General features: G+C 38.0%; 3 protein-coding genes across 4 annotated transcripts; 1 reads left to right on the top strand and 2 right to left on the bottom strand.

The window, feature by feature from the left end:
• The first annotated feature begins 1012 nt into the window (after positions 1-1012).
• On the top strand, positions 1013-4898 carry LOC105055490 (probable polyol transporter 4). Its single transcript, XM_010937328.4, has 2 exons — positions 1013-1425; positions 3086-4898. Exons 1-2 carry the CDS (start codon positions 1197-1199, stop codon positions 4459-4461), a joined length of 1605 nt encoding a protein of 534 aa, XP_010935630.1. The 5' UTR covers positions 1013-1196; the 3' UTR covers positions 4462-4898.
• Positions 4899-7436: 2538 nt separating this feature from the next.
• LOC105055491 (probable prolyl 4-hydroxylase 3) lies at positions 7437-13556 on the bottom strand. The gene is made up of 8 exons (XM_010937329.4): positions 13138-13556; positions 12895-12982; positions 12048-12145; positions 11862-11959; positions 10264-10393; positions 9886-10073; positions 9567-9655; positions 7437-7856 (listed from the first exon to the last, which is right to left on the bottom strand). The coding sequence occupies exons 1-7, from the start codon at positions 13353-13355 to the stop codon at positions 9582-9584; spliced, it is 894 nt and encodes a 297-aa protein (XP_010935631.1). The 5' UTR covers positions 13356-13556; the 3' UTR covers positions 7437-7856; positions 9567-9581.
• A 3269-nt stretch (positions 13557-16825) lies between these two features.
• On the bottom strand, positions 16826-18632 carry LOC105055492 (uncharacterized). 2 transcript variants are annotated; one of them, XM_010937331.4, is made up of 2 exons: positions 18128-18632; positions 16826-17968 (listed from the first exon to the last, which is right to left on the bottom strand). In XM_010937331.4, exons 1-2 carry the CDS (start codon positions 18409-18411, stop codon positions 17167-17169), a joined length of 1086 nt encoding a protein of 361 aa, XP_010935633.1. In that variant the 5' UTR covers positions 18412-18632; the 3' UTR covers positions 16826-17166. The 2 variants fall into 2 exon arrangements, with proteins under 2 accessions (XP_010935633.1, XP_010935632.1); XM_010937330.4 differs by having other exon boundaries at positions 16827-18631.
• Between the last annotated feature and the right edge of the window lie 4052 nt (positions 18633-22684).

The raw sequence follows: 22684 nt of genomic DNA, 5'->3' as shown, positions 1-22684 counted from the left end.
TTAACATTATTTTTTAGTAAAATAAATTGCCATAATTTCCAATTCATGAAAATGTGGCTTTTCTATCTGCCATATGTTTTTTTTTTTCATAACTGTGAGAAGCTTATTAACATAAGAAAACTACTTTTCCATCCATCTTTTCTGGAATCTTCCACCACCAGATATGAAACTTTTTTCGCTGCTTGCTCCCCTTCCCTTCCCAAGAACCAAACGAGTTCAAGTATACAAATAAATATTTAGTCAGCCATACCACGTGTATAATGACATCGTTGTGGACCTTCAGGCATGGTCCCGGAACAGCCTGGCCCGGCCTTAAGCATCAGCTTTCTCGTCTGAAAAAAAGAATAATAATAATAAAAGAAAAGAAGAAGAAAGAGAGAAGAAAGGAAGAGAGAAAGAGACAACTAAGACAGCCGAGAAGCCGGCGAGATTAACGCTGTTAAGGGTTAGTAGATCTAATCCCCACGCGGTCAACGGTCAAGGGTCCCCACGCGAAACAAGATTCCTACTTCCCCTCAGCATCACGCATAAGTCATCCGTATGCGCACCTTCGCATTGTCGTGGGGACTCCAGCCGTCGGTTGATCGTTCCCTTCACCCCACCTAATCTCTGGACACGCCTCACCAAAATCGATACTCTACAGCCACAAACAGCTCGAAGAATCCCCGTGTACATGCGCTCCCTACGGTGGACCCCACTGGTAAATTTATCTCACAAGAATACGTCAGGATGATTCGTCAACTGAGTGTTTGGCAACGTCCGTTTCTAGACCAAATCGACCGTTCTTCTTTTTGTACCACTACGATGACGTGTCAATATTTTAGTGGATGAACTATGTACCCTACCACTGCCCCAGCTAACCCAATCTCGGAAAGTACTCAGGCCCCATCCTTCACCCAATCATGGTTCGACACGTAGTCTGGCCTGGTGGCTCGCCACCCTCCCCCGAATGGTTGGGTAAAAATATATATAAAAAGAAAAAAAAAATCCAATCTAATAGGAAATAAAAGTCGCCAGGTCTGCTCCCTCACGGCAGGAGCTCTACTTCCGAGAAATGCCCAAGTCTCCGGTCCGATCGAATACTCTCTCGCTCGGGAGCCGGAGAATCCTTGCTCTCCTTCTCTCTCTCTTCTTCGCCTCCCAATAGAGAAGAAGAGAGGGACTTCAAGCAGGTGGGAAAGTGGCGGGAGAGAGAGATGGGGTCGATGGATTTGGAGGAGGTCGGCAATGGGAACGGGAACGGGCTGCCGAGGCTCCCGAGGATGGGGGGCAAGGGGAAGTACATGAGGATGGACGCCGGGGTGAACGAAGAGGAGATGGAAGGAGAGGTCCTGGAGACGGGGCGGAGCCGGGGAAGCGAGAGCAGGAGATATGTCTTTGCTTGTGCCGTCTTTGCGTCGCTGAACAACGTTCTTCTTGGTTATGGTGAGAATATGCCTCCCTGTTGTTTTGAACTATTAAATTTCTAATTTTTTATGGTGTCGTGTTTTGAATGATCCATTAGATCTGTTTTAGATGGATTGGATCTGTTTTCTCTAGCCTGATTTTTTTTTTTTTTCTTGATCAAGAGGTCTATTATTGTTGGATATATGAACGTATGAATACTTGTATGAATACTTGTTTGATTGGTTCTTTAGTGCTGGTGAAGATCTCTTTTTTCGTGTTAATCGTGGAGAATCCGAATCTTGGCTGATATGTTGCTAATGATTTTAACTAATGATCACTTATTTAACACTTGCATCGAGGATGGCAATGCAGGATCCTGGCGATCTTTGATGGGGTTTTACTAACTAACGTTTGCCATTAGGCCAGTATACTGGAAAATTGGTATATATGCTATTTTATCATTTGTTCGGGAGAACAGATTTCGCTTTCAATAGTATCTACTTTAAATCTTATTCATACTACGTGTTGCATGTCCAGCATAGTTTTTACCATTGTGTTTTTTTTTTTTTTCAAAAGAATCTCTTCTGTTGCTGTATGTTAGATGATAAAGATTTTTTTTTTCCCGTAATTAGATGTTAAAGATATTCACATGGGGATGCTATGGCTTTACTAGTCAAATTAGATGCCTTGTTATTGGATTAGAGCTTACTATTATGGCTGCTAATCGGAGAAAATGATGACACTTCATTTCTGCATGTCTGAAAATACCAAAAAAAAAAAAAAAAAACTAGATGGATTATACTGTGTGCCGCATGAAGTTATATGTATTGCTTGTAGTTTGGATATTTGAGTAATGTCATGCATCTCTTTTTCTCGTTGCCTATTTTATGTGGCGATGGGAATTTGTAAAAGTGGTGCTACTAAAATGGCATTCTATAATGTTGGAAGGTTGAACTAATTTTCGGTTTATACTTGTGGGATCTTGACATATTAGTCCCATTTTTGCAACCCGACCCCCAAACAGTCTAATGAGACGTGGCACCTGATTTGGTGACTGGGACAAAACAGTCCCTATTGTTCAACTAATGACTGATCTGGTTGATACCATGTATTTAGTGACTAGCATGCTTCAAATTTTCCAGAATCAACCCACAAACTGCTTAGACGAACAATTTGCTTTTCTCTCTCCTTTTCTTCAAAGAGGTGGTGCTTTGATGATGGAAAAATAAATGGCAGGATCATCAACATAAGGTGATCCGTCAAATGAGTCATTAGATGAGCAATAGAGCCTATTCCATCCCCATTACCAAAAATCAGGTATTAGATGGCTTTCTAGAAGAAAAGGTGATTTGTGTAGGATTGTGGTTGTAAAAGGAGGACTTTCTTGTCAAAAGACCTATACTAATTTCAATTCTGGTTCACAGGGACAAATTTTTTTGGCTTATTGTGTTATGGAATAATTTTCTGAGAAGCAGTCATAAATTATCAATTTTTTAGAAAGTCAAGTATTTAGACAATATGAGGAAATTGGGAACCAAAGTATAACAACATAAGAACCTTGTTATCTCTCATAATTACATAGAACCTCGTCTATCGCTCTTTCTATCTAAACTCTCTCTCACACACAATTATTTAGACTGAACAGAATATAAACATTCAGCTCAAGTTCAGGCTTTGAATTGTCGCTGGTGTTTTGCAGATGTGGGTGTTATGAGTGGATGTATCCTATTCATTCAAAAGGATCTGCACATAACAGAGGTGCAGCAAGAAGTTCTAGTTGGGTGCTTGAGCATTGTTTCACTTTTGGGTAGCTTAGCAGGTGGAAGAACCTCAGATGCTGTTGGCCGAAAATGGACTATGGGATTGGCTGCCATTGTTTTCCAAATTGGTGCTGCTATAATGGCTTTTGCTCCTTCTTTCCGAGTACTGATGATAGGCAGGCTGTTGGCTGGAGTTGGGATTGGCTTTGGTGTCATGATTGCACCAGTATACATAGCAGAGATATCCCCTGCTGTTGCCCGAGGATCTCTTACCTCTTTCCCTGAGATATTTATAAATGTAGGAATCCTTCTTGGTTACATCTCCAACTATGCTTTCTCTGGCCTTTCAGAACATATTAACTGGAGAATAATGCTTGGTGTTGGGATCCTCCCATCTGTCTTTATTGGTTTTGCACTGTTTGTGATCCCGGAGTCTCCTAGGTGGTTGGTCATGCAGAAGAGGGTCGATGAAGCAAGATCAGTGCTGACGAAGGTTAGTGAGAGCGAGGGAGATGCGGAACAGAGATTGGCCGAGATAGAGAAAGCTGCTAGTGTTACAGGTGCTGAGGGATACAGGGATAAGGCTGTCTGGCGTGAACTCCTGAGGCCTTCTCCTGCTGTACGTCGGATGATGATCACTGGATTTGGAATCCAATGCTTCCAGCAAGTCACAGGTATTGATGCAACTGTGTATTATAGCCCAACAATATTCAGGGATGCAGGAATCAAGTCGGACAGCAAACTTCTTGCTGCCACTGTTGCTGTTGGTTTTACAAAGACTATCTTCATCTTAGTTGCAACCTTTCTAATTGACAGAGTGGGTAGAAAACCATTGCTGTTTGTCAGCACGATTGGGATGACTATTTGTTTATTTGGATTGGGCCTTGCTCTTTCACTGCTTAAACATGAACTCGTTTCAACAAAACTTGGGATTGGGGCTGCTATGTTGGCAGTCTGTGGGAACGTTGCATTCTTCTCAGTTGGGATGGGCCCAGTTTGCTGGGTGTTGAGTACTGAAATATTCCCATTAAGGCTGCGAGCACAGGCAACTGCACTAGGAGCAGTTGGAAATAGAGTTAGCAGTGGACTGATTGCTATGTCCTTCCTGTCTGTATGCCGCATCCTCTCAGTGGGAGGAACCTTTTTGATCTTTTCACTTATTTCAGCGGTGTCTGTTGTCTTTGTATACAAGCGTGTTCCTGAAACCAAAGGAAAGACTCTGGAACAGATTGAGGTGTTATTCCAAAATGGTGTAGAATGGGAGAGAAGTGAAGTAGAGCTTGGTGATGTGGAGCATCTGGTGCAGAGGAATTAACTCATCCACTAGTTTTGCAGCTGGGTGACAGTATCTCATTGCAAGCAGAGCTAGACTGCTGCAAAATGTCATTCTTTATGATGTTATCATTTTTTAATTGCTTCTGACTTGTGAATCCCTCTAGGATTACTACCAGATTTGCGGCTTACAAGACTATACGGAAGAACTGGTGGAGAGATCATGCTGCTTATATATTTCTGCTGCCAAGAATGAGAATACAGTATAAGTCAAATTACAATTGATGTAATTTGCTTCGTGAACAAACCTGACACGTTCAAAAGATTCAATGTATACATGTTAAGGAATGTTCTTTATTGAGTTATTCTTATTTCCACATTTGCAATTATTAGAAACTGATAGGCAAGATGCCTCCCAACTGTTGAAATCTCCACCTTTGTTTCAATCCTTTTTACATTGGTTAGGGACCAATGCTATCATTTTGTGTTGTATTCGAGTAAGTTGACATGTTGGGCGGTTCGAATATTATTCTCTTGAGCATATATAAAAGGGTGCCACTATGGGATATAGAGAGAGCCAAATATGCGTACTTCTCCCTGCATATAGAGGTTGTTTTTATATTTCAAACTCATTACACCTAGGTTACAATGGAGTAATTTTATCATTGTGCCAACTGTGAAGGCTCACCCACAAAACACTTACAATCCTAGTCCATACTCTTGAGGCATATGTGCTGCTCTAAAAGCACTTACCATCCTAGATCATGCTTCTAATTATTTGACATCAATTTCATGTCTTGTGGTTTGAACTTTTTATTTCATACTCTACTTGTGAAGGAATTGAGTGTAGAAACTGATAAGTGATTGGCATCTCCCCTTTGCCATGTCCTGGAAGCAAAAGGAAAAAATCCTGACTTTACTTATACTAAGTGCGTCATGTATTTGGTAATCGAAAAACTAGGTTCCTTCAGCAATAGGAGATCAAATACACTCAGCAGTGTCCCTGTAGAATATGAATTCTGTTAAAACATAAACACCTGGATGATGAAATCTCTTCCAAGCAGGGCAGTTTCCATACTTCAGAATAGTGTTCTGCTTTTGGATCTTACAACAGTTAAGCAGAAATACAAATAATGCTCAATATGGATATCTGGATGGAATTTGTTACATTTGATTGTCTTTCTTCTAGATAACATTCAACACCTGATCATCAGGTGGCACCACAGGGTTTCAACGGATGATCATATACCCCCCATATCTTTAGCATCCTCTATGACCCCACCAGAAAGTCTCTCTGGAAACCTTCAATTTGCTTTATTCAATGGTTACATCATTAGACACCTCCTCATAAAATGGTTATATACACTGGTCCCCAGCTTAGTAATCATGGGTTGAAGCTATAACCATCTCTTTTACCTCTGGTTATATACTTAGACACCTTCACGAAATTAATTTTGCAAGTATTTTTTGCAGTACATCAAACTAGAAATTGGATTTTCAATAAGAAAGAAATAAAAAGGGAAAGAAACACCAGTCTGATCTTTTGCCAGTCTTTTGAATTTCCAGGCACTACACTAGGAGAGTAGTATCCAACAGGATTGTCCCTCAGACCCAGTTTTTTTAATATTTATTTCGGTGAAGACTCCCATAATCACTCTCAACCATTTGTAAGATTAAAGAAGATTCATATGAACAATTTCTTGAATCATGTGAGGGCTTTTGCTTAGGGTTACGATTAGTATACCACTTGTATTGTGGACAAGACCCAAAGACTGGCTTCATGAGGTTAAGTATGCAGCCTTTATGGCAAAGTCTCTGCTGAAAACTGAGAGTTCTATTGGCTTCTCCAGAAGTCTCTCTCAGCAAATATGAACTTGTGTGGATTATTGTTACTCGATAGAGGATTCTTGGGTTACCATAAACCCGCTAACATGGATTAGAAAATATTAGCATATCTACTAACTGCGGACTCATCTTGGAGCTTATGAATAATGGTCAATGAAGTGTTAGATTAGTGTTTGGATTTTTTTCCTCAACTTTGACGTATGACTTCTCTATCATTTCTCTGCCCGTTAAAGACAAATTAGACTCTCTCTACTTGTTTCATGGTTTAAACTCTCTTAGTGAAATTCTTTGTGCACCGCCCATGATGCAAAAAATCTGATATGGAGCGCACCGTTTCATCCTATTGAACTACATGATCATCATTTTTCAAAGCGCATTTAATATCCATTTAATGCCCACAGTTTTACATTTTCGTTTGAAATTTTGAATGACGAAAATATCTCTTCCTTTCCAAAAAAATTATGACATCCTTTACTGATACTATGGCATCCTGTGTTGAAATTATGATCTTCTGCACAGGATGTCATAATTTTTTCACAGGATGTCATAAAAAAGAAATGATATTTTTGTCATCGAAAAATTATCATCAATGATGAAAATGCCCTTCTTCATGACATTCTGTGAAAAAATTATGACGTTCTATACAAAAAGTCATAATTTCAATGCAAGATACTATAATATCAGCACAGGATGTCATAATTTTTTCGAAAGAAAAGGGACATTTTCGTCATTCAAAATTTCAAACGAAAAAGTAGAACTACGGATATTAAATGCGCATTGAAAAGCGATAGCTACATGGTCCAATAAGACGAAGCGGTGCTCTCCACGTCAGATTTTCTCCACCGTGGGCGGTGCACAAAGAATTTTTTAAATCTCTTATAATAGCTAAGTTGGCTTCCAAACTTTTGAGAAACCTTTACAATTAGAAAACCCTATTATTCAGAATGCATGCCTAAGATTGCATTCCCTATGGGTCCGAGGTGGGATTGGTGATTACAGGTGAAAGGTCCATACAATTATATTCTGTGGGATTGAATATTTCCAAGTAAAACTGTCCAAGATTTCCTAGAGATGCACAAATATTTTCCAACCCATCTAAATCCTTGATATAAAGCTTTCAAGCATTACTTGATGCAGAAACTAGGTATAATGCAATGTAATGATGGATCATCATACAGAATAATATAAGCGCTACTCCCATCACATTTGTTGACTAGCAAATGAATTCAGTCACTATAATACAAAACAGTATAACATCCAGCATAAAATTAGTCAAAATCCCTTTTGTTAAAAAAGAAAAAGAAGGAAAGAAAGAAAAAGAAAAGCCAACTCAACTATCACTCCTATATCTCTCAGTCCCAAATCAATTCTTTTTATGGCTGGGTATATGAGACCACAATTAAAATATCAGCAATAAATTTACGACTGTCTCACATGAGCTTAACCATAGGTTGAAAAGAACCATGTTTATTCTATATGATGGAAAAGATGAAGTGCAGAGAGAGGGGAAAGCATAAGCAGTTAGGCAGTGAGATGAATGGAAACTTCAGCCAAAAGATACAGCTTGCAAGCCAAATGATCCAGGAGATAAACCTGGCAAGACAGCATAAAATAACAAACAGTAAGTGAAAAATATAAGTCCTAGATATTACAAATGGGTGCTTCATTCACTTCCACACCGGAAAATGATTAAAGGAAGAAAAAGATTTAACAATAACTTATTTCTTTCACCTTAGCTATTTAAATGCTGAGCTGTCATGTTGAGTTATTTTTCGACTGCGATAGTTGCCTACTTTATTCGAAGGAATGCGCGAGTGTTTTCTATGCACATGCTCTAAATATAGGAAAGGCGACTCCTTAACACATCGGTGCATTTTATTTGCGGAATATCTAAAAATTCTTCAGTTTTGCATATCCTTTATTCATTGCTTTTCAGTCTTAATCTTTTATAGGTGATCCACGATCTTCAGCTCGAAATGTATAGAATAAAGCATGCACTCCCAAGAATCAAACTACAATATCAGGGAATTGATAAGACAGCAATTGGTGAATGCATTAAGATTACATGATATGGAGAAAACAAGCAACCTAATTTGATCCAGGCAACCATACCAGGATCCCTTTCATGTAGAAGAGGTAAAAATTGGCAATACACATTATACTTGCAATGTATGAATTAAGAGGGATGGGTTTTTCTTAGTTTTTTTATTGAAGTGGTCAAATCAATCATGGAATAGGCATGGATAAAGAAATTAATCTTTCGCCTGTGCCTACGTAGTTCGTATGTTTCTTGCTTGTGTATTGCTTGTGTATGGGATAAAAAACAGAGCACTTAATGCTGCAATGTAATGCAAAATACTGTCTCTTCTCTCACTTACCATACAAAAACCACAAAACTTTAAAATCTTCATAACAACCAGGTCAAAGATTATTAATCAAGCATTCTGTTGATCTCTAGTTTAGCACAATTGGCTCCTCTTCAGATAAGTCATAGAAACAAATTCTATATTATAGAATATGTGATTTCCAGAATATTCCACAAAATCAATGTATTGATTGGAAACTTGATTTTTGGACATTGATCTGGACAGTTCATCTTGAATGCCTTCTTCTCTAGGAGTGTATACACATCTAAGAACTGAATTTCTGTGCTATGCATAAATAAAGCTAAAATTTAAGAATATATTTGTCTTTTCTATGCACATGGTCCTTGCAAATATAGATTATTGCACATTTATCCTTTGGAAATCACTACTTGCATATGGAGCCTTCAAATCATCCTGGTTTTGCATGAATGCCCCTTCCATTAGAATTTTTGTCAACCACATTAATAAATAAGTATCTCGAGGATCATTTGACATTGTTACCCTTTTACATGAATACCACTGAAAAAAAGTTATCATTTAGTTTGTATTGCTCTTTTTATATAATTTTTTCAGCAATATTATTGCAAAGGGGAAATAAAGTTATTTTGCACATAAAAAAGCTATTTATTAACACCTTTAGCCAAAAATTTAACGGGAGTGGTAGACATGCAAAAATGGTGTTATTGTTAGTGGTACATATGCAAATAGTGATTTTTGGAGGGTAAATATGTAACCAGCAATATTTGCATGGGCATATATGTAAAATACACTTTAATAAAAGGAATTAAATTTCTGATTGTGATATATCTGGATCATTGATGCTTGTGCAGATATCTTGGTCAAATATCATGTCATAAGGTGCCCCTAAGGAAGCTGAACCACTTCTCTGAATAACTCTGTATAATTAAAGTTCCAGTTGCTGGAAGCAGGAAAATACCTATAATGAGATACATTAAGCTTCATACTTATGGATATGCATCCATTTCGTACATGACCACTTATTTCCTTTAATCACAGGACATGCACCTGAAAAGAAATCAAGAATTATGTCATTTTCAAGAATTGTGCAATATTTTGACAAGAAAACCCAAAACTTTTTCACAAAAACGGGAGTTTCTAGACAATAAGATGAATTTTACAGAATGAAACAACTCATTCAAGAAACCAATCACCATGCTACATATAATACATTGAGGATTAAAAGGCATGCTCGTGAACTAGAACATTTTATGGGCAAGGCAACTATACTGACTAACCATGCAAACTTAATGGGTCTACAACAGCATCAGGCTTCATGCTCCAAAAGAGTAATGCATCTCCCATCTTTGGTTTAACAGAAAGACCTTTCTTCCCACACTCAGATAGCTCATTGTACGATGGTAAAGAACTACTGTTGACCTTGACAGAAGGGAATACTGTCTCACCTCCTTCTTCAACATCTGAACTGTACATATGTAATATATGAGAGAGAGAGAGAGAGAGAGAGAGAGAGAGAGAGAGAGAGAGAGAGCAAACATCAGAGCTGTGTCCAAGCAGCTTAATATGACTAGAAAATTATGAAGGGATATATTCCCCTTAAAAAAAAAAAGAACAAGAGAAAAAAATGAAAGCATATAAGATGCGAATATACATACAGATACATTAGAAGGGTTGCCATACGCTGACCCCCATTCTTAGTGTTGAATTCATCAAGAAAGTAGTCAAAGTGTGGTTCATATTTCTGTCCAACTCCATAATGCAGAACTTGGAGCCCCTCCCCATGCTCTGTGAAACATAAAGTCAGTTTAAGGCTCCTTGCATAATGGTAAAAAAGGTGCAGTGCATAGACAAGCTACCAGTAAAGCAGAAATGAAACTATAATCAAACCAATTAAAAATAGTATCTTGATAATGTTTTGTCACTTGCCTGATGTATGCATGAAATCTAAATTGTTTCAAACTAGAAAAAATTAACAAAGTGCCATTCTGTTTATGCAAGGAAAAAAGATCCTCAAATAAAAGAAATTTTCAAGCCAATATGTTGTATAATATGAATATTTTCCAATAAGTCATATCTTTAAATATTATTCCTATGCTTCCCCACATATAAGATTATAAGTTTCCATTATGACTCTAGACAATAAATTATTTTAACAGCAAAACAGCAGACTGAAGACCTTTACGAGATATTAGCTTTTATAGCCTTACTGTGTAAGAGTCCAGAACATACAACTTGCTCAGTAGATTCATAGCGAGGTCCAAATTCAACACAGAACATAAATGAAATTCAGTATGAACTCGACGTCGTTGTTCCCACTTTATGCTTCCCTTTATGTTTTTTCTGGGAAAAAAGAAAAAAAAAAAAAAAAGGAGTCTGTGACGATGACCTCAAGACATTTTTTTCAGTTTTAGGACATTAATGCCATAACTTGAGGCAGCTTTTTCAACTCCTTGTGAGCTTCATTTATCTATTCCACTGACATAAGAAGTGAGTTAAAAGATCCATTGCTGTTGTAACCCATAAACCCTTCCACAAGTGTCTAATGCAGAAAGACTCATAATCTTTCAGTAGGTCCACCTGACAGAAAGTATGAAAAAACATAGCACCTTTTGTATATCCCCTCTCAGTGATGCAGCATGATGAACAAATCAAATACTATGCATTTTTCATACAAGCAGTTGCTATGCCCTCCAAAATTTCTCCCTTGTTCTAAAATGGCTGCATATTTCCTGTATAATAAATAGTTGTTAATATCAAATAGGTATAGAAACTAGTTTTTTTAGACCCATGGGGCTTAAAAGAAGACCAGTTAAAGCCTAGGACCGGAAACAAGACCCAGATACTTTGCTTATAAATCAGATCTGCAAAGAAGGCCTATATACAAATTTCAACCAGTGTTCTTACTGTCGTATGGGTCTCTATCTGATTTTCTCTCCTTTATGTTTTTTTTCTAATCTTTTTTTCTTTTGCATCGGCTGTTGGAAGATATTAATCAGTCAATACTGTGTTACGTCACCAAAAAACTATTAACACTACAACAATAATGACACTATTGGCAAGTTCTCAATAAAGCACGAAGAAATGATGCATAATCCAAAACATATTAAATCTTCACCTATTTATTTTAAAAAAAAAGAAGAACATAATGGGTTATAAGAAGGCCTTTTTGTCCATGAGCCATGTAATGTGAGGAAGCATTTGTCAGAAAAAAGAAAAAGATCGGCCACTAAAAACCAAGGTTTTTCATACATACCTACAGGTATAAAGGTATAATCTGCTATCCTTTTTTCAATGTCTTGAATGATTTTGTTTTGTCCTCGTCCGAAAAACATGCCTGAGCTTGTACGAACCCTGCATGTTTTGTGGATATATAATGCTGAGAATCCATCAGCTAGTTTAAAAACTTTCAGAATATAGGGGAGATCTAAAGCATGCAAACCTGCTGTCTATGCTTTTACCAGTAGTGCTATCAACTACTGTCGACTTTCTCATATGAGGCTTTGCCAGTTCAATTAGGAATTCACACTCCTCCTTAGACTGACAAATGTACATCAAAATCAGTATGTGTAACACCTTCAATTTAGTTGCATGCTAAAAGGCAGGAGATGCACAAAATCTAGAATCTATTACCATTAGCCAGTAATCAGATTTACAAAGCAGCATTCAAATTCAAATAATAAGTACTCTCTGACAATAATAAGAAGCCTTTTAACTTCAAGCAGCCATAAGGATAAGGAAGAAAAGAAGGAAAGCCAATAAGGAGAGAAGTAAATAGAAACTACAATAGTTAAAAACTAACTAGTTATGCGTGCAAGGATACTAATTTGTGCACGTTGAGGACATGCACTAAACCCTTTGAAGGAATTTCAAAACATAGAGCAAACATGAGATAGTGGGCTCCAATGCTTCGATACATTAAGACATGAGTAACCATGTCAAATTACTGAACATGATACATATCCCTGTGAGACCACCACTGAGAAATCTTAGGGTTTCATCAGCGCAAAATTGATACACGTTTCACTATTTCAGATAAACAAGCCAGTCAAAAATCAGAAAGATTAAGCTAGAATGGTGAAACGAATTACTTATCAACTTCCCAAGAACTCTCTCCTTTCTCAAATGGATTACGTTGCTTAATCTAAAAATTAGATCTTTCTTAAAATCGCCAACATATAATCCCAGAAAATCTAAAAGTGAAGCCAAGTGTAAGTGCGTCAAAGTCATAAAATAAGAAAAAAGAGAAAGATTCAGGCGCGAAAAGAATGAGCTTTGCAAAGACTGACCAAGAAATTGTGGTAGATGAACGCTCTGGGCTCCCACGAGACGACCTCCGTCCACTGCGGCCCTCTCTTCCCCAGTCCATTCCCATCGCTGCAGCAACCACAACCCAAAACCCATTTTTTTTGACATTTTCAGAGATTAAAGCAACAACACCAAATCCAGCGCCCATCGCATCAAATCAAATCGGACACAATACAGAGCAAAGGAAGCGACAACACTGGAAAGGAAAAGAGCATAGCAAGAACCTGAGATACGTCGCTGTGGTCTCGTAAACGGATCTATCATGGTGGATGTCGTCGCCTTCGGGAAGGGAGAAGACGCCGAGGGCGAGGAGAATGAGGAGGACCACAGACAGCATCAGGAGCACCGTGAACGCGAGCGTGTACAGCGACGAAGGCCGGTTCGAGAACAGCCGGGAGTGCCGCACGCCCCTCGCCATCAACGATGGCCGCGAGAACGCCATGGCGTTGGCCGAGCGAGCTCAGAGGGGACAAAACAACGAGCTTTCGACGACGATGCCTTCCGAAATAAATGGTGGACATTAACTACATGTATATTTAGCAAGGAACACCACAGCATTCTCTGGTTTATTTCTTTCCCTCTGTTGGTCTTTATTCCTTGGTCTTTCTTTGTTACGGGGAGGAAGAGTTCCGTTGGATCGGGATTTCAGCGGCGGGCGCCCCAGGTTCGGGGGGGAAACTGGAGTCGGTGTCAACGGTGCCGAAAAAAGGTCTTCGTCTGGCCGCGTCTCGGAATCCCGCAGGCCCGCGAAACGGCGGCGCTCGCTGGATTTCATTTCAATCGGCATCCAGATAAATGTGATGGGCTCCACTATTAAAGAGCAGAGATGGGCCCCAGGATCATTCAGGGCTTGGGCTTAGAATGGCGTAGAAATGTGCTTCCAGATAAGTTTGATTTGATCATTTGAAAACCCATAGCTGGCGAAATAATTTGGCATGTCTGCATTAAGAATTGTGGTCATAGAAGGATTTGCAACTCAGGAATGTGGTCTTCTTTTTAAAATTGTAGATTACTATGATGTGTTAAACGTGGTTCATGTCATGGGATGCATCAAATCATATGACTTTCTTTTTTAATTGCCAAAAGGAAGGTTTCACTGTAGGATTTATGTGGCGACAATTGGATAAAAATTCACTTTCTCACTAACAGTAACAGAAGGGACCAATATAATCTTTGTCTGTTCTTAGGAATTATGCAAAATAGATTGCACTGCTTCATGAACCTAGGAATGGATTATGCAAAAATGTGATTGCAAAAATCTATTATTGTAACCATCCTACAATCAACAGCATGGCCTTTTTTAGCATGGTCTCAAATGAGGGTAGCCCTGTTGTAACCTAAAGTTACCACTTGGCTGAGCAATTTGTTTTTCAAGGCCCATGGCATGTACTAGCGAGAGTCTATCTTAGGTTAACAATATGTACTAGAAAGATTAGATTCTTTCTTTTGTTTGCCATTTAGTCCGTTGCTTGATTGGATTCCATTAAAATAGGAGACATTGTTATTGGGACAGGGGAGCCACTCTAGGATTACATGTTAGGAATGCGACTATTTTACAGTTTCTGTCATCAGTGTGTCTTTTGACTCTTTTCAACCACTCAGAGGAACTGGATCCCAATAATTCCCCGACAGCATTTGGAACATCATCAAGCTTAAACCATGTCCTACTCAATTTGATTAAGTAATCTGGCATAACTTTGGGCACCCTGAAAAGGTGTTGCAAGTAGCCATCTTCCCCATTGAAAAGGAAGCCGTATTGACTGCACAGAATGCTGCTCAAACTCCGTCGATGATAATAATCAGATGATAACACAATACAAATTCCATGTTGCATTTTGTCTTGCCTTTCATTGCATTAATTTTTCGGCCGATATGTCTCTCATCTTAGTCTCGCATCCTGAATAGCCATAATATGCTCTTGACATTCAGATATAAGTTCGATTCAAAAATGGAACCAAAGTTTCCTGGTTAATTCATCAAGCAAGCAATTCTGAATTCACTTTCTTCATGTTCTAGATGTTTTGGCAATATCATAAAGAACAAAGCAGTTCAGAGACGCTAAAGCCGCAGGCATGATTGATGGTCCTCGCTCTCCTTTTCTCCTTTTTTTTTTTTTTTTTGGTAGGATGGTCCTCACTCCCTGAAGTAGATAGAAAACCAGAAGAACAATGCGATGACAGCACAGTTTCAACCTATGGCACATGGGATGTGTATTTGTGGTGAAAAAAATTGTAGGATGTTCCTATCTGGATCTTAATGTGGCAGGTTTTTTTCGCTTTCAACGGTAATAGTGAGGGCATTACCAATATAATGAAAAAAAATTAATATAAAAATTATCCAGGTCAAGCACTTGGGAAAGCTCCCAGCCAACTCATCCTCAAACCTCTTCCAAACAGAGTGCCACCACTGTGCAGTGGTCAAGTATTGCAGGCATATCCAGTTCCAAGAAGAGAATGTGGTACTTGATGCATAAAGAAGAGTAACACATTGAGTCATGCAACAGTAGAGTCAGGACTTGATGCATAAAGAAGAGTAACACATGTTCTCTTTTTTTTTCCCCTCAAAAAACAGTACAGTCAGGAGGCTGTTAGATTTATGTTATCATCGATTACTTAATGTTTTTCCTGCAAAGGGGAATGCTTCAGCAATTAGGAAAAAGATTTATGTCATAAGATGTGCTGCAGGTAGATATACAAAATAGAACCAGACATTAAGGTCATGATAATCTGAAGAACAGTTGAAGTTTAAGAGATTTAGGATTAGTAACTCCGCAGAAACATTGCACTGTCCATGTTTAGAATGGTATAGTGACCCATGATGAGAAAATTGTATTCCGCAAATAAGGGGATAAAATAGACTCAGTAATGGTCTCATTGGTTTGAATGATCTGAAGAATAATTGCTATTGGATTTTAACATGAGATGTTTATTGTGGTTAAAGATACGAAGTGTGGACAGGACAACAATTGCCTAAATGGCTTTTCAACCAATCAGTCAAAATCTTGGATTACAGTGCGTTAGTTCATATAGAATCACCAGAAATATGTGGGGATAAAACTAATAGACAAGCAAGTTGATTCGCAATATTAATTCAGAGTATTGAGATGAGAATTCTTAATGCCCGTCTTAAAAGGATTATCAAAAGTGTAGAGCAGGAACATAAAGAAATGCAGAAACAGCCATGAACTCAAGGTGAAGAACTTTTGATGAATTGCTTTTTATAGCGAAAAAATCTTAATCATAAAAGCAAAATAAAACCATAATAATATGATAGGCTGATTTTATAGCTATTCCGAAGGTAGCCAACACTGACAAAGGGTGATTGTCCAGTTTCATGCAGACTGAAATGTATTGAAATCACAAGAAGCATCACAGTTTCAAGTGTTATTTCACAAACTTTTACCCAAAGGAAAGATAAACCAGTCAAGATAAGATAATCATGACCAGACAAACACAATTTTTTTTGGGTTATTTTTGTCCGCAAAGGACATGATTTTAGATGAATAAAAAGTGAGAGAACACAAATGATTGATCAAATGTCAACAATGGACTATAGCATCTTCTTTCAGATCTTCTTTCATGAGAAAAAACTATGTCAGCTAACAAAGGAAGGACATTTTTCAAAGGTTCAGAAATCATTGATATAATTAGGGAGGTTATTTTCATTGAACAGACCAGGAGGTAGTCTAGAACATGAAACCAAGTATGATCAAACAATCAGATAAAACTTTTGAGAAACAACATTCGATCGAAACATTTTATTCTGACTTTCCAACAATTAAATGGTATTCTGATATGTTAAGTTCTGAATGACATGGGTGGTAGAAATCCATATTCTGCCATAGACAATCAGATTCTAAGTTCATTGAAGAACATGCACACATCATAAACAGGCAGCAATTAAAAATCCTGAATTGCAATGCAAACTTGTTAAGCAGAATCAGGCCCATACACAAACAATGTTTCGACAGCACAAGAGTACAAACCACAACCTTATACTGTTATTGCACAAACATACCCATTATACCAAGGAGGTTGTGATAATGTCACCATTAACAGAAGGTGATTGACATAATAAAAGGAAAGGAAAAGGAAGGAGAAAAGGAAAAGATAGAATATTTTTCTTACAACCATATCTCTCCTTTAGACACTGCAGCCATGGAATGGACTTAGATGTTCCATGACAACAAGCTGTGGTAAATATTGGCATTCGATGTTGGCACATCTGAACAACTTCTTCCTGCTCCTTACTATTTACAGCGCAGACACTGCAAAATTGCAGAAAACGCAGCAATCCAACATTATTCTTGCAATGGCACTCTTCTCCTCAACCTTCATCCCTCTACTCTGCTTGTTCCGTAGGTGCACAGCAAAGCTCTCCTCCCAAATTGTATCAAGTTTGGCCATCACCCACTTTGAGTGGTTCCCACCCTGTGGCCCCTGAAACAGCCCTTCTATCCTATTCCAATCCACTGGATAGAATGCCACCGGCGGCAGCACCGTGAACATGAAACCAGGCCTTCCGATCACCCTCGAGACCACCCTCGAAACAAGGTACGGTCCATTGTGCCCCCACTTGTTCCCATCGAAGGTCAGCACAAACTCCTCGATGAATTTATACAGAAGAGGATGCCTCCTGTCAAATATCATCACAGCATTGTTCAACCGGCTCCAATTCCCTGTCTCGGCATCCACCGCCTGAGCTCCGATGACATTCTTAAGACCCAAGAAGCTCTTCATCACTAGAACATCAGTGTCAATGTAAATTCCTCCAAATTTGTAGAGGACTGCAAGCCGGAGCAGGTTAGAGAGGTTCTGCCCGAGTGCCACCTCCCCGGGATCAATCTCACCTTTCCGGAGAAGCTTGAACCAGGCCCTGGCAGGTGTGCTCTTGAAGAGAAGGTCGAAGTCCGGCGACATTGCCGCCACCCTGAAGCCCATCTGTTTGAAGGGCTTCAGCAGCCTAGCACCCCTGGGGGAGTCCATGGTGCTGGAGACTATAAGCAAGCAAGCACCCGGGTGGAATTTGAACAGGCTCTCCATTGATAGCAGCTCCCTGCGGCCAAATGCATCCAACGAAGAGATCCAAGTCATAAAAAAGCGAACTTTGCAAGAGGGATTGGAACGAACGGGGGGATATCCATGGAAGAACTCGTAAGCTCTGGCGGAGAACCGCCTCGAACGGGCATTAGAATGAAGGCGGCGAAGTAGAGACCTGGCCTCGGACCAATTTGTGCCCTTAGGAACCGAAACGGAGCTGGGTTCCAACCCATCGCTCGCATTCTCCAGAAGTCTCAACTCGTGGTGGGATTTGGGCTTGGGAAGGGATACTTCTTCCCTCAGCGCGAGCATAGCGGCGGGGTTCGCCTCCTGGATGGGGGTAGCGGCGCGGGAGAAGGCGGCAGCGCCGTCGCCGGAGAGGTGGAGGAGGGCGAGGGCGAACAAGGAGGTGGGGATGAAGAAGAGCAGAAGGGAAAGGCGCCGCCTTTGCCTCGGCATCAGGGGAGAAATGCTAGCCGTGGCCACGGAAGGCGAGCTCTTCTATCATCTCCTTCCCTCTTCCCAGTGGCGGCGGCGGCAAACTTAATGAGAAAAGAATTCCTATAAAGGGGACGAGGGAGGGTGGTGGACAGAAAGGAGGGACATTTAGTTATTTACCGTAGTGTTTATTTTGGTCCTAAGCATTACCAACACTGGAGGGGGGAAGGAGGGAGAGAGAGATAAAAAGTGGGAGAATAGAGTTTTTTACTATGTAAAAAGATTGAGCACTGGTGAGTACCGAGCAGTGGACAGGGAAGACACAGTGAAGAGAATCCAAAGAAGTCAAGGATCAATAGAGTGCGAGTGCTAATTTACTATTAACTGGTGGGGCGTGGCCACATCCTTCGCTTCGGTCTCCGAGTAGCTCATGGCAGAGATGAAAAGGGATGCAATTGGTGAATTCCCTTTGGTGGACATACGCCTTGCAGAGAGGGTGATGAGCGGAAAAATCACCATCACATTTACCACACTCTCCATAGCATAGCTTCGGTAGCATTCATCATCTTAATGGACGTACAGTGAGTTTATAGCACAGTGAAAATATGCTAGCAAATAATGGAGCCAAACAATAATGTATCATGTAGAGAAAAAATTTTGCTGATTATATTTATTTGCTTGTGTTTACAAATAATATACATCACTAGAGATCATCATGTGATTTATATGATTTATTTTTTTGAAAGTAAATTTCAGAGCAAAAATATTTTGGAGTCAATTAACCGCATCTTTGGACATAATAAATATCAAAGAGATAAGATGCCAACCAACAAATAAAAAATCACTTGTTGTGTGATTTGTTTAACTGTTTAGATGTGCATTTGTTGATGATACAGCGAGGGACCACACTCGGGAACAAAATTCTATGGGAGGAGATCATATGAAACTCTCAAATAAAAAAAAAAAAAAGAAAATATATGATGAATTATTCATAAGTTTGCTCCCCCGTATCCCTCTCTTCTTCTATATTAACTCATCCTTTTTTTGCTCGTCCGTTCACCAGAGCTCCCTCCTCTTCCCTAAATCCCTTTCTCTCTCTTCAAATCTTCTTCCTCATAAGGCATCCATCCCAATTGCGTATCACACGGCAATAAACTACATACAAATAAACACCATATTTTGAAATCTGTATATTGATTTGCTTGAAAGTATGTGTTGGATCACTCCTAAGCATATACCAAAGAAGTTCAAAATATATATTAGAAATCCATCGAGTATGTATCATTTAAATATACATTGTATATTGATGAATATAATATTTTAAAAATTATATATTACATACAAGTAAACACCATATTTTGAAATCTGTATATTGATTTGCTTGAAAGTATGTGTTGGATCACTCCTAAGCATATACCAAAGAAGTTCAAAATATATATTAGAAATCCATCGAGTATGTATCATTTAAATATACATTGTATATTGGTGAATATAATATTTTAAAAATTATATATTGATTTTTTGGATATGCTTTGATTTATTTGGAGGTATGTATTAGATTTTTGTTGGATATATACTAAAAAAATTTATAGTATATACCAAAAATCTGTTAAGTGTGTATCATACGAGCATGTAATATATACAGATAAATACGATGTTATAAAAACTATGTATCAATTATCTGAGTATGTATAGATTTATCTGAAGGTATGTATAAGATTATTCCTGAGTATGAATTAAATAACTTTAAAGTATATAACAAAAATCATCGAATGTATATATATATATATATATATATATATATATATATATATATATTATTTGAATATATATTATATATTGATGAATACAATTCATGGTCGTGGAGAGGAAAGGACTTCATATTTTAGAGGAGAAAGGGACTTAAGAAGGAGAAGTCTTTTGGATAGATAAAGAGGGAAGGATAGCTTGACTTGATAGAAGAGAGAGATATGTCCTCATGAATAATACTTTATATATATATATATAAAGTTATGAGACAGATGAACTTTATTAATAGGAGTCATAATCCACTTTGACTTTTTAGTTTTCATTTTAAATAGATATGACAGAATATGTAACAAAAAAAAGGAAAAAAAAATCACTGTATATGATCTCGTACACCAGAGGATTTTTGTTCTCGTACTCTATGCAATGAGATATGTAATTTATATAAAAGTTTTATAAGAAACCGGTTATATAACTTTAGTAATACGATGAAGATATGCTATAATTACAAAGATTGGTGAGCTGTGATATAAAAATATATACCATGATTTATTTTATTGTATGCCATTATTTGTTTCCTTTACTACAAGGAGATACATACCATGATTTCTTTCTTTGTATGCAATTATTTATTTCCTTTAACATAAAAAATATATATATGTTATTATTTGTTTTCTTTAAAATAGGAGACAAGAATGCATGGTTGGTGAAACAGATTTGGTAGTATTAATGGGTGATGCATAATTAATGCACCTATATAAATCAATTTCACAATAAAACCCTTCTCTTTTAATTTTTAACCCTTCTTTTATTTTCCTTTCTGAGCAACAGTGACACAAGGAGAAAGAAATTTTAAAGCTATGCAATTGAAATGAAGGGTATCATTTATTCCATGCATAAAATTATGATACTTTTGACTTTATGTGGTATTGTAGTAAATGGAACTTCTACCATCATATCATATCCGAAGGCAACTAAGGGTTCATTGTACAATAATTATCTTTTCTTTTTTTTTTTTTCCTTGGGATATAATAATCTCTCCCACCTCCTCCAAATATTTTTAAATAAAAAGACATCTCTATCCCCCACCAAAAAAAGAAAAACACCTCTCTCTCTAGACGTAATATAGCATGGGGTCATTCTAAAAAAAAAAAAAAAAAGCAGCTCCATGAATATTTGTGGATTCATATGGTCATGGCCTCATGCCCAGGCCATCATTGTAATGAATGCATGTATGATAAGTCAATGCAAACGCCATAGTGCTCTTTTTGTAATAGTCATAACGGGTAAGAAGGAGAGTTACTTATGATGGTCTTGTGAAATTCAAAATATTATTTCAAGAAATTAAATAATAATATGAATAACAATAATTTTCTCATAGGAACTATTTTATTTGCTTTATGATTTTTCCGACTTAAAAACTACCTTACTTTAAAAAAATAACACTATTAGGATTCATTCTCAGACCCTTCACGGAGGAGGGAGACAACCATTGGACCACAGTCTGGTTCATTGGGCTGCTACCACACCCATCAACTATGGTTTTTGTCTGGGTTGCTAACATGTAATTTTTTTTCCCCTTAACTGACATTTACATCTTAAATTTAAAAAAAAAACTAACATTTACATCTTTAATATATTTATTGTTGATTTGGAATTTGGTGTGCTTCCATTCCAGCACAATTTTATCATGCCCTGACCATGACTGCCCCCCTCTGGTCTCCAATTTATTATGTTTACTTACCAGAATTTTTAAGCAACGTAAAAAAATTGATATTAGCCTTGGTCCATTGCTTCCCTGATTGGAAGGAGGTGAAGTGAGGCTAAATAAATTAGCCAAAATTTTTTAATAAAAAGGAACTGATTTTTTTTTTTTTTTTTTTGGGAATAACACATTCAAAAATTTGTTAATATTACATACAAGACCTGCTCCGATCTCTATTCAGAAATCAATCAAAATAAATTTAATTGTATTCACATGATGGCTCTTGAGTTATGGTTCCATCAGGAAATTCAAATTAAGCCATTACTATTAGTGTCACTCTATATGGTATCGTATTAATGGGCTTCCTATTTTGTGCCACATAAGCCAAAATGGACATCCAAAAGAAGAGGCAAGAAGCAATAGGATTACCGTTAGCTTTAGATCCGGCCATCTTTTTCTGATTTAGAGTTGAGCCTATCGGCTCACTTCCTTCTCTCTCTCCCATGTAAATGAGTTTGGGTTGTTTCTTTCGTGACAAAGAATGATCGATCTTCTTTTGCACCAATGGATTATATCCTACACAAACTTTTTCATTCTTCTATTTGTATAGATCTCAAAACGATCATTATACGATCCAACAATAAATTCGTGCGGAGGAGGGTGAGTTCTTCTTTCGTATGAAAGATACAATTCCTATCGGTGCTGGATTAGCATCAGTTACCCTCATCGCATATGATTATCGAGTCAACTGTTGTTTAAAACAGGACCAGCTAATTTCATATATACTCTGGTCCGAGGACAAAGCAAATAGCAAAATGCTTTCCACTTTTAAGTTTGTTTTGC

Source organism: Elaeis guineensis, chromosome 12 (assembly GCF_000442705.2).
Source record: "Elaeis guineensis isolate ETL-2024a chromosome 12, EG11, whole genome shotgun sequence".
NCBI classification, from domain to species: Eukaryota; Viridiplantae; Streptophyta; class Magnoliopsida; order Arecales; family Arecaceae; genus Elaeis; species Elaeis guineensis.
The sequence above is the reverse complement of the archived record's forward strand: the minus strand, read 5'-3'. Positions and strand labels throughout refer to the sequence as shown.